The 17,857-nt window shown below is 42.1% G+C and overlaps 1 protein-coding gene across 8 annotated transcripts in view; it reads left to right on the forward strand.

The window, feature by feature from the left end:
- Positions 1-17,857, forward strand: part of AMBRA1 (autophagy and beclin 1 regulator 1) — a 178,546-nt gene that overhangs the window by 22,986 nt on the left and 137,703 nt on the right. For 3 of the 8 annotated variants that reach the window (XM_060606517.3, XM_060606518.3, XM_060606519.3), the window contains exons 2-9: positions 1,241-1,351; positions 8,632-8,885; positions 9,301-9,359; positions 9,859-10,042; positions 10,671-10,843; positions 11,788-11,854; positions 12,408-12,554; positions 12,825-13,861. In XM_060606517.3, the coding sequence (XP_060462500.1) occupies positions 8,751-8,885; positions 9,301-9,359; positions 9,859-10,042; positions 10,671-10,843; positions 11,788-11,854; positions 12,408-12,554; positions 12,825-13,861 (1,802 nt within the window). In that variant the 5' untranslated portion in view covers positions 1,241-1,351; positions 8,632-8,750. Of the gene's footprint in view, positions 1-1,240; positions 1,352-8,631; positions 8,886-9,300; positions 9,360-9,858; positions 10,043-10,670; positions 10,844-11,787; positions 11,855-12,407; positions 13,862-17,857 lie in introns of all 8 variants that reach the window. The other 5 variants (XM_060606511.3, XM_060606515.3, XM_060606513.3 and 2 more) reach the window with 2 other exon arrangements.

Consider the following 17,857-nt stretch of genomic DNA (forward strand, 5'->3'; position numbering starts at 1 on the left):
TTTTTTCTCTCAAAAACCATATATTGATGTAAAGGAAGGGGTGAGAATTTTTTCATTTTCCTTGCTGTCATTCTTTAATTTCTTCTCCTTTGAGGAAATGAACATTACAAATATTAAGCAAACAGATTTCCAATTGATTTTGTAAGGCGGTAAAACAATTATTGAGGGGCTAATACATGTGAGGCTAGTAAATGACTAGAAGAGAGACTGGCTAGGCAGTTCTATCTCAGGCACTATGGAGTTTTCTGTAGTAATTAAGTATTTATACTCTGGAGCCAGACTGCTTGGGTTTGAATCCTGAATCCAGCACTGACAGTGTGACTTGTTCCCTTGGGACCTCACGAACCTGATGGGGTGGCTGTGAGGATCATAAATTAGTTTATGTAAAGTACGAAGAACAGTTCCTGGGACATCAAAAGCACTGTGAAAGTGTTGGGTATTGTTATTTTAACCATTACCCTGTAGTTTTATTTTTTTAAAGATGTCAGTACTCAGATCCTTTATATGAAATGGTTTGGAGACTGCTACAGTGGACAGTTTCATTTCGCCTGAGAGAATTTGCATTAAATTTCATTTATCTGATTTAAAAAATTTTTCTTACTGCTATTTTAACATTTGCTTTTATTTATTTTGAGAGAGATAGAGGGCAAGCAGGGGAGGGGCAGAGAGAGAGGGAGACAGAACCCCAAGCAGGCTCTGCACTGTCAGCACAGAGCCTTATGCAGGGCTCGAGCTCACAAACTCTGAGATCATCACCTGAGCCAAAATCAAGACTCGGACGCTTAACTGACTGAGCCACCCAGGTGCCCCTCTTACTGCTATTTTAATTTTAATTCTTCATGGTGGAATGAAATTATTATTCTAGTACAAGCATTGGCATTCTAGAATAGTGAGCACTTTTCATTTGGTAAATCTTTTCATCTTCATGGTAACCCTGTTATATACCTACTCTCAGTGGTCACATTTTATAGACGAGGAAACTGAAGTATAGGCTGGTTCAGTAACTGTTTCAAGAAACCTTCTTTTGCCAAGAAAATGAAGAGCTGGGATTCAGTTGGCCAGTCTGATTGCAGGGCCCATATACCGCTATACCAGGCCAGCTCTTATTTAGAAATTATGGATTAAAAAATTACTTAAAATTTCTCTATCTGGATTTAACTACATTTATCACTTTGGCATATTCTAGGGTATCTTTTATTTTTTAGTATTTATGCATTTTATGTATTTATTTATTTTTAAGTATGCTCCATGTCCATCGTGGAGCCCAACGTGGGGCTTGAACTCATGACCCTGAGATCAAGACCTGAGCCACGATCAAGAGTCGGATGCTTAAACTGACTGAGCTATCCAGGTACCCTTAAGCTATCTTTATTCTATTTTATTCTATTCTATTTTATTTTATTTCATGTATTTTATTTATTTTGTTTTAATGTTTATTAATTTTGAGAGAGCAGGCATGCGTATGCAAGCTGGGGAGAGGCAGAGAGAGAGGGAGAGAGAGAGAGAATCCCAGGTTGGCTCCACACTCAGCGTGGAGCCCTGCTCAGGGCTTGGATGCTTAACTGACTGAGCTACCCCAGGTGCCCTGCCCCTAGGATATCTTTTAGAAGTCCATACCTAGTACTACACAATTCAGGCAATAGATGAAGTTTTTCTGCTTCCAGGTGTGCTTGCCTTCAGAATGTGTTACCTGTGTCTACCTGTTCTAGATTGGTGATGCTCTCCCTGAATTTTCTTGCCCACCTCTAAGCTCAGTCTAGTCTAGGAGTCAGGCAGGGCTGTGTGGAAGTATTCTAGTCTGGTTGCTGGCTGTGGCACTCTCATTTTGGATTTTGGATTTGGATCCTATATAGTGTCATTTGAAGTATCCTAAAATGTCTTGCAAAAAGTCCTATTAATGAAAACAAAGCTGCCAATTGTAGAAAACTGTGTATATTTCCACCTACGTGGAGTTTCTAAAGAGTACTGGGCCACTTTTAGGCCTCTAATTAAAGGCCTGACATTCTGTTGCTAATTTTCCAGTTGTTGGGAGAGCTTTACTTATGCAAGTAGTCCTAGATTTAGTATTTAAAGAACTTTTTTTTTTCTTGAGAGAATTAACCTTGGGATGGATCCTCTGTGTTATGGAATGTGTGTTGGTATTACACAGTTGATTGGACTCCTAGACTGCCTACTTAGTGCAGTGGAGAGAGATGCAGATACTCAAGAAATGAGGTGATTGGACTCATTTTAACAGCCCGTTCGAGGTCTGTTAGTTTTCTGATTCACACTCCTGGAATGCTATTGGAAGGTAGGATTTTGGGTCTGAATTTTTAGCCAGGTTGCAGATACAGTTCTGAGTTAGTTCTGTTCTTATTTTTATTTTTATTAGAGAGAGTGAGTGTGTGTTTGTGTGTGTGTGTGAGAGAGAGAGAGAGAGAGAGAGAGAGGGAGAAGGAGAGAACAAGTGGGAGAGAGGGGCAGAGGGAAAGAGAGAGAGAATCTCAAGCAGGCTGCACACTCAGCACAGAGCCCAACACAGGGCTGGATCCCGCAATTCTGGAATCATGACCCAAGCCGAAATCGAGAGACACTCAATTGACTTAGCCACCCAGGTATCCCTGGTTGTTTTTTAATTCACTTGACTTTTGTAGAGGTAGCTCATATCTCATTTAATTATTTTTGCCACACAAATAATCCTTTATTTTCCTGAGTACTTTTTACTTTGTTGTCTGGTAATAGCCTTTGAAGTATTTCTTAGAAAAATCTGCTACTCTTGGGAATGGTGGCATCTTGGGTCTCTGGGGTTTTAGTTGGCTGTATTGTTTGGCGAAGGAGACCACGGTGAACCCTGAGGAGTATTCAGTACTAGTGACAGCAGTAACAGCAATAGTTTTGACACTCCACCACTCTTTGTGTGTTGGAGCCTCACCACAACCTGATGAAGCAAATATTGCCATTCCTGTTTTACAAAGAAGGAAACTGAGTCTCAGGGAGGTTAAGTAACTTGCCTGAAGTCCTCTAGGGAGAAGGTGGAGTAAAGTTTCTGGCATTAGTCAAATTGCTAGAGGAACCTTTAAATCTAACTTTTAGTTCCCACTGGGTTGTGGCATACTCTATAGGTGATTTTTGTTAGTAGTTGTTAAATGCAATTATGTCCTAGAATTAAGAAGAGAAAGTCTTTAAAGGTGGGTTATCTTCCCATCTTTTTTGAGTGCTCAGTCATGTCATGGGGGGTGGGGTTTGTACACATTTCTGTGTGTCCTTCTGGTTCTCCTTGCATAAGGCTTTGGGGGACGGAGAATTGATTCTGGGGACTGTGTAATGGCATCACAGAGACTATTCTTGGCACCCTTTGTCTCAGCCTGCTTTAAGGGACAGATTGGGAAACTTGTTTCTTCCTCCTTTTTAAAAAGAGGAATGAAAAACACACTTGACTGGCACTTCCTCCTCAGCAACAGGGCCTGTCTGGCTTCAGTCTGATTTAGCTCCTTTTGTTCCTTATAGAGAACAAAGTAAAGTCTCTTCTCAGGTAGCTGTAAGGAGTGGAAGTCTCTTATCCTTTTCAAGAAACAGAGCAAATATTTTTCTTCAGACAAAAGAGGGACCGTGCAATTGTTTCAGGCCCTTTGACTTCTGGCATCAGTCCAGCTTTCTCTTGTTTGAACTTTTAGTGTGTCTGGGTCCTTGGGAATTGATAGATAAGCTCTTTGCTAAGCTCAGACTTGAGTTTTTAGTTTTCTTGATAACTGGTATTTGTAGTAGCTCTTTCCTCTTCCGATTCCTGTAGGAACTTCAGGTCATATCACAGTTTTCTGAATCATACGATGTTTGTGACCTATATTTTCTTCCTCTTGAGTCACACAGGTTCAGAAGGTCAGATTTTTTTGGTATGAATTGGACTGCTGCTATTTTTACCACATTAGAAGATTGTAAATGGTTTACTTATCTAATTTTTTTTTTTTAATTTTTTTTAACGTTTATTTACTTCTGAGACAGAGAGAGACAGAGCATGAATGGGGGAGGGTCAGAGAGAGAGAAGGAGACACAGAATCTGAAACAGGCTCCAGGCTCTGAGCTGTCAGCACAGAGCCCGACGCGGGGCTCAAACTCACGAACCGTGAGATCATGACCTGAGCCAAAGTCAGACGCTTAACCGACTGAGCCACCCAGGCACCCCTACTTATCTAATTTTTAAAGTGTATTTATTCTGAGAGAGAGAACGTTTGCGTGTGAGTTGGGGAGGGACAGAGAGAGAAAGAAGGAGAGAGAGAATCCCAAGGAGGCTTCATGCTGTCAGTGCAGGGCCCGATGCAAGGCTCGATCTCACTAACCCGCAAGATCATGACCTGAGCTGAAATCAAGAGTCAGATGCTTAACTGACTGAGCCACACAGGTGCCTCAAGATTATAAATGGTTTAAATGTATTTCTGTGAAAGTAGTTTTATGTCACACTCTTAAGACAAGGGCCCCTCAAAACTCATTAAAAAAATTTTTTTTTAATGTTTATTTTTGAGAGGGAGGGAGAGAGATAGAGAGCGAGCGAGCAGGGGAGAGGCAGAGAGAGAGGGAGACACAGAATCCGAAGAAGGCCCTGGGCTCTGATCTGTCATTGTAGAGCCTGATGCAGGGCTCAAACTCATGAATGGTGAGATCAGGACCTGAGCAGAAGTTGGATGCTTAACCGACTGAACCACCCAGGTGCCCCAAAATTCATTTCTTCTGAACTTCTCTGTATTAGGTAAAAGAATTATAGGCTCAAAAAAAAAAAAAAAAAAAATTAGACTCAGTAAAGGATTAAGATGAACTAATGGGAACTGTATTTCTGGCACCTTCCTGGTTAATGATTATTCAGCTGTGTGGCGGTTTAACTTCCAGACTTTTGGTACTAAACCGTGAGTTGTTAGGGTCACCAAGTAGATTATTTCCTTCCAGTTACTTCATCTTTAGTTTATTCAGGAGGTTGGCCTGCAGAATGTTGACATGTTCAGTGTGTACATATTTATATCGTGCACTAATGAGGGATGAGAGCTGTCCCGTGAGGATATAGGCTAGAGTTTGTTCCTTCATCACTCCTTAGGGAACTCTGCTGTATCCGTCTAGGAACTTGGAGTTGTGTCTTTCTGTAGAGTCTTTCTGGCTTTTTACATTTTAATATGCCAGGGAGAAAACTCCTTTCAGCACAGGCTATAAATATTTTCCCTTCTGTCTGTGTTTGGATACGTCTAGTTGTATACTTTTCATATTGCAGCCATTTGTGAAATGTAAAAAGCCCATTGTTGTTTCACTTTTACAATAAGCATTTATTACTTTTTAAATTTAAAAAGTGAAGAGAACATTACCTCTTCTAAGTACTAAGTTACTTATAGTCCCACCACCTAAAGACAAGCATGGTTAGTTGTTTTTTTTTTTAATGTTTATTTATTTTTGAGAGAGAGAGAGAGAGAGAGAGAGAGAGAGAGAGAGAGTGTGAGGAGGGGAGGGCAGAGAGAGGGAGACACAGAATCCGAAGCAGGCTCCAGGCCGTCAGCACAGAGCCTGACGTAGGGCTCGAACCCACCAACTGTGAGATCGCGACCTGAGCGGAAGTTGGATGCTTAACCAACTGAGCCACCTACGTGCCCTAGTATTTTTTTTTTTTAATGTTTATTTATTTTTGAGAAGGAGAGATAGTGCATGAACAGGGGAGGGGCAGAGAGAGAGGGGGACAGAGGATCCAAAGTGGGCTCTGTGCTGACAGCAGCAAGCCTGATGTGGGGCTTAAACCCATGAACTGAGCTGTGAGACCTGAGCTGAAGTCAGATGCTCAACTGACTGAGCTACCCAGGTGCCCTGGTTAGTATTTTTTTTTTTATATTTCTTTTGTATCACTGTTCTCCAAGATCTTTTTTTTTTTTTTTTAACAAAATAGGGATCATACTATATGTGTAATTTTCTATTCTGCTTTTTTCACTGTATTTTTTCACGTCATTAAATATTTAAAAAATAAATTTTGGAGGCCCCTGGGTGGCACAGTTGGTTGAGTGTCTGATTCTTGATTTTGGCTTAGGCCATGATCTCATGGTTTGTGAGATCGAGCTGACAGTGTGGATCCTGCTTGGGATTCTCTCTTCCCTTTTCCCTCTGCCCCTCCCCTGCTCACGAGCTCTCTTTTCTCTCTCTCTCTCAAAATAAATAAACATTAAAAAAAAGAATTTTAAAAATAGATTTTTGAGGCACCTGGGTGGCTCAGTCAGTTGGTTAAGTGTCCGACTCTTGATTTCAGCTTAGGTCATGATTTCGCAGTTTGTGAGTTCAAGCTCCTCGTTGGGCTCTGACAGCTCAGGGCCTACTTGGGATTCTCTCTCTGCCCCTCCCCTGCTCTGTCTCTCTCTCTTTCTCTCTGTCTTTCAAAAATAAATAAATACACTTAAAAATTTTTTGAATAGGTAATGCATTTCAAAAATAAAAGTGACACAAAATGAAAACATTTGAGAAGTCTTATTTCCATATTTATCTCCATTCATTCTTTCCCTTTAGTCCCTAACGAGTGACCATTAATTTCTTCTCTTATTCAAAAAGTTGCATTGCTATGCATATTGTTTTGTACTTTGCTTTTTCACCCCTATTAGCAATATTTTATTTTGGAGATTTCTTGTTATCAGTACCCAGAGAATCTTCCTTATTGTAGATTAGTCATCCAGTCCCCTTTTTACATCGACACTTTAGTTGTCCCCAGTTTTTTGCTGTTACAAACAATAAGACAGAAGTAGTAATTAAAGGGGAAAAAAAAGCATTTGCTGTGCTTCAGTTATTAAGGAAAAGTTCTTTCCAAAGCAATGCCAGCTAGTAAATGTAGAAATAATGATGGAATTTGAGAATCTACGTTTTTTCAGCTCCTAAAGGAAATAATTCAAGAAGGAATCATCAGTGACTGCTAAATCATTAAGCAAAAAGTTGAGAAGGAACAGGATATTCCATCGAGGCCAAATATTAACCACAGATGGCTAATTATAAAGGGGAGGGATGTACCTTTATAAAGAGAGCTCTGGCAGTTACAAACTCAACCAAGTGGTCATATTTTGCCAAATGATCACATAATTTTCCAAGTCCCACCAACTCAGTCTGAGGATATGTGCCACCTGATAGGCTTCATTGTAGCAGGGGGTGGGGCTTGGGAGGGTGATACATAGATACTATCACCTGTGAAGCAGGTGCCAAAAATACTTCACCTAAATCTAATCAGTGTTTTAGACCTAACCTTCTATTTATAGTAAATGTGAGGGATAGAGAGGTAAGCTAAATGGCACTGTGAAGAAACAATCAGACAAAACTAGTATGTAAGACAGTCTCCAGGTACCTGTCCTGGGATTTTAAAAAGCTTGTGAATAAGTAAAGGTAAAACCAACCAAAGCAAAATTTGGAGGCCATTCTAGAATAAAAGAAACTAAAGAGATATAACATCCAAACTAATTGCTTGAGTTTTGATTGGATTTTTTTTTTTTAAGGCAACTATTAAAGCCATTTTTAAATAGTTGGGGACATTTGAATGAGGACTGAGTATTAGGTGATAATCAGTGTACCTAATGGTATTGTGGTTATGAAGTCAAACGTCCTTATTCCCTGCAGATGCACAGTAAGGTAGATAGGGTTAAAGCATATTGATGCCTGATGAAATAGTGCAGAAAAAAATAAAACAACACATATATAGTGTTGTCCATAGAGACAGATAAAGCAAATGTGACCAAATGTTAACAGTTCTTGAGTTTTAACTGGTGAATACTGTGTTTATTGTACTGTTTTTTCAACTTTTCTGCACATTTGAAATGTTCCATAACATTTGAAGAAACAGTGCTACAGTGAATAACATTTTACGTGTATTCTTCTGAAATGCCATTTTATTGGACTGCATATTCCATTGTATAGAGGAGCCACAATTCTTTAATTGTTGCACATGTGTATATATATATTTTGCTGCTAGTTGACCTTTTTTTTGTGTGTGTGTGTGTGGTGATAGTTTTATGCCCTTATGGCTTGTGGTGGATGAGAAAAAGGAACTGAAATTTTTTTCTTCTGTTTTCTCCTCTCTGTACTACTCTGGAACTTTTGTGGAAAAGAGAAAAGGAGAGTGAGAAAGATACCCCCAAAGTAGTCCTTATGCACATGCTTTTAGGGAGGAGATAAGAGTTGAGGCTGCTGCATAAGAACCAGCCCTCAAGTAATAAATAGCCTTTTAGAATTGGTTACCTGTTCTTTGGTTTGGAAGCTGCCCAAGTGATGGGGGGGGCGGGGGGGAGAAGCTGGTGACTAAGGAGGCAGTGTGGCCCAGAAGGGGAGGGCAGGTGCTGTGTTTTGTTTTTTGTTTTTGACAGGGTTTTAGACCTTATTTATTTTTATGTGTAACAAAAGTTCTTATCTGATAAAATAATAACAGAGTAACTGCTTTAGAGAATGGCTTATTCTTTAGATATAAGGCTGATCTATTGATGATATGAAAGGAATTTAAGGATGAAATATTTTTGGAAAAAAAGTTCTGGGAGAAGGGTCTTTTCCTGAGAAAGTGTCATTAAATTAAAACACAGAACTTTCCTCTTTGAGCTAGAATCATGTTTTCAGTGGGAAGCTTCTCTGATTGCAGAATAGATATTCTTTAATTTCATGTCCATCCTTTAGATTTCCATGAAGACAACTTACAAGGACCTGAATGGCCTCAATTTAGCTGCATCAGCTTGCGGAGCTATTGCTTGCTCCTTCACTTCCTGTGCCTGGTGTGACAGTGGCTACTGAACGCCATGAAGGTTGTTCCAGAGAAGAATGCTGTCCGGATACTCTGGGGGCGAGAACGGGGCACTCGGGCCTTTGGAGCTCAGCGGCTTCTGCAGGAGCTGGTGGAAGATAAAACCCGGTGGATGAAATGGGAAGGCAAGGTGGGAACAATGGATATTTTTGACATAAGATTTTTAGGGGTAGAATGGGATAAGATTTTTAGGACAGTAGAGTGGGGTTTTAGAATGGGCTAATTATGTAGAGTTGGGATACCATTTATTTTGTGTGAGAGAATTGATATATCTAACCTACAGAGTTTTAAAAATAAATTTGGAAGAATTCATGGGCTAGAAATATCTTTTGTCTTTAGAACTAGACATTTTTCTTAAAGGTAATTTGGATTTCTCTTTCAATTTGTGACTTTGATCACTGTTTCCAGTGTTTCAGCTTATACTGAATACTGATCTACTATGGTTCATGTGCTTTTGAGATAGAGTAGGTCATAGTTTATAAATAATGTGTTTTAATTTTTTTATTTTTTTTTATTTTATTTTTTTTTTTTGGTTTGTTTTTCAGAGAGTAGAACTGCCTGATAGTCCACGCTCTACATTCTTACTGGCCTTCAGCCCAGACAGGTACCTAGTACTTACCTATAACTTAACCTAAGACTTGTGATAGCATTGCTTTATGTATATTTGGTCTAGCTTGGTCTTCCAAGTTACATCCCTAAGGGTTCTTTGAAACATTGCTTGAATAGAGCTTTGCCAGTGTATCAGAAGGGGAAAGAAGGTAGATGAGCTGTGCTATCCATAGAAATAATAGGAATAAGCAAAGGAAACAACAGACATTGAGGATCAAAACTTGGGAAGTTTCTCAATTACAATCCTTTGCCTGTGTGATATAGGCCACTGATGGAGTGATAATTTTCCTACCTGGAAAACAATATTCTCTGAAGGGGATGTGTGGAGAAGCCAGAGCTTTCAAAGATCAGAATATTTCGGTTGTTTGTAATGCCTAAGGTGTAGTTTTTTCACGCTAGGGTGGAGAATATTCCAAAGCCAATTGTCCAGAACTGAGAAGGTTGGTTACCCTCCTGTGTGCTTCACATTCACGTCCTACTCTTCAATCCTCTAGGACTCTGTTGGCCTCCACCCACGTGAACCATAATATCTATATTACGGAGGTGAAGACTGGCAAGTGTGTTCATTCTCTGATTGGACACCGCCGCACTCCGTGGTGTGTCACTTTTCATCCCACCATCTCAGGCCTTATTGCTTCTGGCTGCCTGGATGGGGAGGTTAGGATTTGGGATTTGCATGTAAGTATTTCCATTTCCTTGATACTCTAAATGCAGAGAGTTGTTTACCATTGAGTTCTTAACTGGAGGAGAAACTAGCTAGGTTCTTAGGACTACATGTGAGTAAGCGGTAGTCATTGCCCACTTAAGTAATAGGAATAATATTCCTCCATTCTAAGGTGAACACCCTGTTTAACTGTTTTTCCATCTGCCCATCGTGACATAGTATAGGAGGTTCTAAAACGTGTTTGGGATAGATGCCTTTTGTTTTAGAGCGAGGATTGTATTATATTCTGATCATGATCACCAAAGCAATATGCTTCCTGACTTGCTGGTGGTTTTTTGTTTACCATGTCACGCACCAGGCTTGTGTTTTCACAGGCCTCAGAAACAGGAATTGTGTGGATACTCATTGCTTTGGATTATAGGTGACTTGGGAGAACTGAGCTGACAGTAATAATTTTCTGATAAATTGGTGACACTGCCAGATCACTGATTTTCTACACTTTACAGAGGACATATTTAAAGTAGGCTGTACAAGTGGTCATTTTACCTTAAATGGTCCTTTTTTTTTTTTTTTTTTTGAAATTGACATCCTAACCTCCTGCTAGTTTGTAACCGGAGACTATTTGGATTGGTTCATTTATAGGGTGGCAGTGAAAGCTGGTTCACAGATAGCAACAATGCCATTGCTTCCCTGGCTTTCCACCCTACGGCTCAGCTCCTGCTGATTGCCACTGCCAATGAGATCCACTTCTGGGACTGGAGTCGACGGGAGCCCTTTGCTGTGGTGAAGACAGCTAGCGAGATGGAACGGGTCCGGTGAGTGCTCTGCCCACTAGTGATGTTTGGCATAGGACTCACATGGCAGAGAGCATTTACACTCGCTGTCACCTCAGGAAGCAGTTTGTTACGCCTGTTCAGAGCAGGGGGTTATCTGTGAGGCTCCTCCTACTTTTTAAGTTGCTGGCCAATCAACAGTTCATTTTAGCTGTTCCTTATTGGCCTCCTCTTCTGGGCTCTGTAGACCAGGGTTGTTAGAAGGTCTTTTAGGTTCAAAGCTATCTGGACTTGGGGTAGAGCCCTTTTTTTTGTGTGTGTGGGGGAGGAACACCTGAAAGTTGTTCAGGTAGAGGTTAGCTTGGTAGGTAGTTGCTAGCCCCAGTTGTCTGTGTTTATCAAACTGGAAAATGGAGATGTAAGTATGTATCAAATCTGCTGTGGATATTTAGCCCCCAAGATCAAAACACACATTGCCTGAATTAAATACAGATGAGGCATTGGTTTCTTTGGTCCTCTTGGTATCGCAGCTGGATATAAGAAAATTTTCTGGTCTCAGCCACTTGATGCTGAGATAGTTCACTGTCACACAACCCCTGCTCCTTGCCAGTGGAGCTGCTGTGTGAGGGAAGAAGTAACCCTGTGGCAGAGTTTGGGAGTGACCTGTGCTTTACTGTGATGATAGGCTCTTAGATATGAGCCAGTATGTGCTTAATGTAGTTGCTTCTTGGGATGAGAGCCTAGGTGCTTTTTGAAATTATTTTTGTGATACATATTCCCCTATTCTGGCAAGTGTGAGGAGGTAACAAGAAGTATTGAACTTTATTATTTTAATCTGTTTGAAAGTTTTGAAAGCTTCCAGCGTGAAGTGGATACCTGGGTAATCCCACAGTTATTAGTAATGATTGCTATAAATTTGAACACAGGCTTCCTCTTCTCAATTAACATCTATGTGTGTCTGTCTTTTTCTTCTTCTGTGTTTTCAGTCTGGTGAGATTTGACCCTCTTGGACACTACTTACTCACAGCAATTGTTAACCCCTCTAATCAGCAGGTAAGTTAGCATTTCCAACTGCATCTCAACTGTGGGTTGTTTTCTCAACTAGTGCTCCAGTTCTGATTATTTGGACTTGTCATTTGTAATGGCCAGGTGTTTCTTTTCTAGTTGGAATTCAAAGCTAGTTTCAGACTGTGTGCTCAAAGTTATAGCCATAATCTTGACAGGGGAGTCAATTCTGAAACCCCCAGGTGATTGCCTCATTAGAGTCACCAGGCTGTGTTGGATAGCTTGTCATTATGTGCCTTGGGCTGGTTGACATTTTCTTCCCCTCATTGCTTCCGTCATAGAGATGCATTTTGTAATAGAATTGGCTTGCCAGCTGTACTCATTCAGAAATGTTGCTAATCGGAAATGAATAATGTGATACCATATGATGATTCTGAATCTGAAGCCGGTTGGTCCTCAGTGCTTCCGGGGTAGAGTTGTTGTCTATCCATGAAGGTTGTTTTTCGAGGATGGTTATCAACAGTTAATCTTTCTTAATTTACCTGGAGGTTCTACCTAACCGCCTTGCTCTACCCCTGCCCCGCCTTGCTCCACATCGCAGGGTGATGACGAACCAGAGATCCCCATAGACGGAACAGAGTTATCCCACTACCGTCAGCGTGCCCTGCTGCAATCACAGCCAGTTCGCCGGACGCCTCTCCTCCACAATTTCCTGCACATGCTGTCCTCCCGCTCCTCTGGCATCCAGGTGGGAGAGCAAAGCACAGTGCAAGAGTCTGCTACCCCCTCACCCCCACCGCCTCCCCCTCAGCCCTCCACGGAGCGCCCCAGGACTTCCGCTTACATCAGGCTCCGACAGCGGGTCAGTTACCCCACAGCTGAGTGCTGCCAGCACCTTGGGATCCTGTGCCTTTGCAGCCGCTGCTCTGGCACTCGAGTTCCTTCCCTCTTGCCACACCAGGACAGTGTTCCCCCTGCTTCTGCCAGGGCTACTACCCCTTCCTTTTCTTTTGTACAGACCGAGCCCTTCCATCCCCCGGAGCAGGCCTCGTCAACGCAGCAGGACCAGGGCCTCCTGAACCGGCCGTCTGCCTTCAGTACAGTCCAGAGCAGCACTGCCGGCAACACGCTCCGCAACCTCAGTCTGGGTCCCACCCGTCGCTCTTTGGGAGGCCCTTTGTCCAGCCACCCCTCTAGGTATCACCGAGAAATAGCTCCCGGGCTGACAGGGTCCGAGTGGACCCGGACAGTGCTCAGTCTGAACTCCCGCTCTGAGGCAGAATCCATGCCTCCGCCCAGGACCAGTGCCTCTTCGGTGAGTTTGCTGTCTGTGCTGAGACAGCAAGAAGGTGGCTCTCAGGCGTCTGTGTACACTTCAGCCACAGAAGGGAGGGGTTTTCCAGCTTCAGGGTTGGCAGCTGAGTCAGATGGAGGAAATGGCTCCAGCCAAAACAACTCAGGCAGCATTCGCCATGAGCTTCAATGTGACCTGAGACGCTTCTTTCTGGAATATGACCGGCTTCAGGAGCTGGACCACAGCCTGAGCGGGGAAGCCCCCCAGACCCAACAGGCCCAGGAAATGCTCAATAACAACATTGAGTCTGAGAGGCCAGGCCCCTCCCACCAGCCCACCCCGCACAGCAGCGAGAACAACTCCAACCTGTCTCGTGGCCACCTAAACCGTTGCCGCGCCTGCCACAATCTCCTGACCTTCAACAACGACACCCTGCGCTGGGAAAGAACCACACCCAACTACTCCTCTAGTGAGGCCAGCTCCTCCTGGCAGGTCCCCAGCACCTTCGAGGGCATGCCGTCAAGTGGCAGCCAGTTACCACCCCTTGAGCGGACTGAGGGCCAAACGCCCAGCTCCAGCAGGCTGGAGTTGAGCAGCTCTGCTAGTCCGCAGGAGGAGAGGACTGTGGGGGTGGCCTTCAACCAGGAGACGGGCCACTGGGAAAGAATTTACACCCAATCCAGCAGATCTGGAACTGTAACACAGGAGGCCTTACATCAGGATATGCCTGAGGAGAGCTCCGAGGAAGATTCACTCAGGAGGTAAGCAGGTGCTTTCTTGTCTTCTCCTGTATCCCTTACTTTTCTCCTTCTGTCTCTTCCTTCAGTCCTGTAGATGTTGTGGCTGGATCTGGAGTGTCTGGGACCCATACATCTGGTTCTGGTCTCCCTAAGGTCCATTGCATCTTCCTGGAAAACTTGCTCTGGTGGCAGAGATAGGATGGGGCCTAGCAGTCTAAGTCACCTGGCTCTGCTAAGTTCATGAGACTGTTAGCCTAAAGGAGAGTGCAGATCAGGTTAGGGATGTAAATGGAGGTGGAGCCATTGACTTCCTCTGCCCTGTTCTTTGACCTTCTTGGAGGATTGTATGTGCAGCGCTGGTTATTGTGGAAAAAGAAAATGGTCCACAGTGCTTAGAAATAGGTAGTAAAAGAGAACCTGCTTAGTACAGATTAGTATATTGGCTTTTTTTCAGTTGTGTCTCTTTGGACAACTGTGTTCACCTTCTGGAGCATTGCAACTTGACAAAGGAAAAAGAAAATAATACGTGTATATATGTGTTGAGGAAAGTCTGCTTTAGAGATACATATTTTTTGGATAGCAAGTTAGTTGCTTAATTAAGATTCTTTGAGGAGATCTTCCAGATGGACATTCACCTCAAGGTGGGGAAGAAGAATAATTCACGGAAGGAAGGCCTCTCCATACTCAGATCGGCATCCCAGGCAACTCTTCCATGGAAGAAACAGAGTGGGTGTAGTTACCCGCCCACCACATGTTCCATGTATGGCTATGTGAGCATCTATCTTGATTTATTAGGGACTTCTTTCTGTAATTCTGTAAAGGTCACATCTAGCGTAATCACCAACTCCCAGAATATGCCTGTTGGATCCAAACAGCATATTGCTTTGCATTACATCCTCTGTTGAAGCAACTGAAATTTCTGACATAAGCTTCTAACAAGGGTGGGAATATGGATTGTGCACATAATGTACTTGTTATTTTGGGAGAATGCTTTAGAGAGTTACCCAGTTAATAAGTATTTGTTGAATGGTTACAATTTTTCCAGCACTGTGCCAGGCACTGTAGGGAATACAAAAGAAGTATAATACCTGGTCTTTACCCACTGGGGGTATTAATTATAGAGGCAAGACTTATTTACATACAATTATATAAAAAATGTAGATGACCCAAATGCTTCATTGTGTGGTACTCAGATTAAATGCAGTCTCATTTCAGAGAAAGGGAAGTACCATCAAAGAAGGTTATACAAAACCAAGCCTTGAAAGATGACTAGGATTTGGAAAGGGAAAGACCTTTTTACTTTAGGGGACCAGCAGATCATAAGGCATGAAAGAGCATGTTGAATGCCAGATGGTTACTAGGGGGTAGTTGCTAAGGGGAAGATAGGGACACTTGGTTGGATATGAAAGATACACTGATAGAGGTTGTTACTATGCTTAAATAATTGACACCAGTTCTGAGTTAACATCTCCTAAATTCCCAGCTTTGGAATATTTTGTCTTGCTCAGAGGAGCCTGGGACTGTTACTCCTCTTTGTCAAGAGAAGTGGGAAGGGAGCAAGCACAGTGCCTGACGCAGAGCAGGCATACAAAAAGTTTGTGAAAGGTAGCTGTAAAGGGACTGTCTTCAGTTACTGCTCTAAAAGTAGCTGAAGTTACTACGAGTGCCTGTCTCCAAGTACCAGTGGGCCTCTGGTCATCCTTTGTCCATTCAATTGTAGCAGTGCCTTTTCATGTGTTCTTGTTTGGAGAAATACCTGAGTGGTTTAAAATAAACTCTACTGTTTGATAATAATTAGAGACACCAATTACTGAGGGTCGCTGTATATTAGGTACTGTGTCTGGTGCTGTGTCTTTGTATTAATTCTCATTTCCACCACAACTCTGTGCAAGGCACGTGTTAAATTTCTCATCTTACAGCTGAGATAAGTAAGGCTCAGAGAAGTCAAGTTTCTTGTTAAAGATCTATGAGTAGTTTGCTGAGTGGGGATTTGAATTCTGGTGTGTGTGACTAAAGATTTTTCTAAACTGTCGTCCGTGGTATGTTCCTTGCTGTGATACCTCATTTTTAGGTGAACCATTTTTCTTTTCCTTTAACTTTTTATTATGATAATCTTCAAACATATAAAAATGAAAAGTATAATAAATTTCATATACATATCACCTGACTTTAAAAATTATCAACACTTGGCCAGCTTTCATTCATGTATATGCCCTCTTTGTATAAGTGCATCTGAAAATAATATGTTTCTCTAGAGAAATGCCATCCAATAAAACTTTCTACAGTGATGGAAGCGTTTTGTATCTGTGCTGTCCAGTGTGGTAGGCACTAGTTACATATGGCTAGTGTGAGCTGAGGAACTGTGTTTAAATTTTTAAATTTTAGTCAAATGTAAATAGTCACATGTAACTAAAATGTTAATAACTTCTTGATAAAGTAGACCATTTAAAACCCAGAATCTATGTTTGTGTTTTAAATTAAAAAGTTCAAACATTTAAAATTGTATGTTGTAGGGGCGCCTGGGTGGCTCAGTCGGTTAAGCGTCCGGCTTCAGTTCAGGTCACGATCTCGTGGTCTGCGAGTTCGAGCCCTGCGTCGGGCTCTGGGCTGATGGCTCAGAGCCTGGAGCCTGCTTCCGATTCTGTGTCTCCCTCTCTCTCTGCCCCTTCCCCGTTCATGCTCTGTCTCTCTCTGTCTCAAAAATAAATAAATGTTAAAAAAAAAAATAAAAAAAAAAAATAAAATAAAATTGTATGTTGTAGTAAATGAAATCCCTTGTCATCTTGCTGTGAACAATTGTGCATGTATATTTTTTCTTTTAAAATATGCAAATAATGCATGGTTTTATTGTAAAATACAGTAGTTACGTTATTTATGGAGTCGCTTAAGATGAGCCAGGATGAAATGCACTGTGAAGGCTGACAGCCTGCTCAAAAGTGAGGTACATTTGTAGAATGTTCCAAGTGCACACCCTTTACAGAAGGGGCATCACTTCCTCGTGATTTGAGTGGCTGCCTTGTAGTGTAAATTACTAATACATACAGGTGCTAATTAGCCCCTTCTGCCACCTTCAAAAGGAACCGGATGTTCTCTAGCTGATGAGCCAGCCCTTGCTTTTATTTCCCCAGCAGGTGTCACTGTTGGGCTGTTGCTGCCGCTCGGCTAGGCTGGCTGGCAAGAAAGGTGTCCTTGTTGTGTGCCTAGACTACTTGAAGGGAGAGGGTTTATTCATTTGACTTTGTAGTAGGAGATAGACTAAAGAGGCATATTTTGATCCTCGGTGCTGCTGATTTAATTCATAGTGTTTGCAAATAGCGAGAATATTAAGCACAAGAGTATATTTCAGTATAGCTGTATGGTGCTGAGCTGTATTAACCAGTTCATGGTTTGTCTCTTTTTGCCCGCGGGCAGTAGAAGGCAAGCTGTCTGTGTAGTCCTGACTCCAGCATATAACTTGTAACTTGAGTGGCAGGCCCTTTCCTCACCACCAGAAACTTTTTGGGTCTCATAGCCCAGAATCTAGCAGATCAGGGTTTTGTGGCTCCCTGCAGCTTACAGCAGGAGTCCCTATGAGTTTGAAAGGCTGGTATTAGGAAAAAGAGAAAAGTATTTACGTGGCATCTTAAAACTGGAGAAACCCTAGAGTTTATTTAGTCCAGATTTTTTTGTTGTTGTTGTTTTGTTTTTAATGAGAAAACTTAGATGCAGAGAGGGGAAATGACTTTTTAAGAGGTGCTTATTGCAAAGGTAGATTCAAACCTCTAGGTCCTAAAGAGGGCACTCTTTCCTCCTCTTGAAATTAGTGCTTTCACATCAGTTTTCTCCATCAGAACCTCTGTTGCTCATGTAGATCATTGCCTGGGGGTGGGGGTGGGGGGCTCTTCAGTCAACTCTCTGTAAGAAATTGGAGGTCTGATAGATCATTTGTAATTATTGCCTCCAGGTAGAAATGTAATCAACACAGTATTTCTCAGGATACATGAGAAAGAGTGTTTTAGTTATTTGTCATAGAACTGC

This window comes from Panthera onca, chromosome D1, assembly GCF_046562875.1.
Source record: "Panthera onca isolate mPanOnc1 chromosome D1, mPanOnc1 haplotype 2, whole genome shotgun sequence".
Taxonomy (NCBI): Eukaryota; Metazoa; Chordata; class Mammalia; order Carnivora; family Felidae; genus Panthera; species Panthera onca.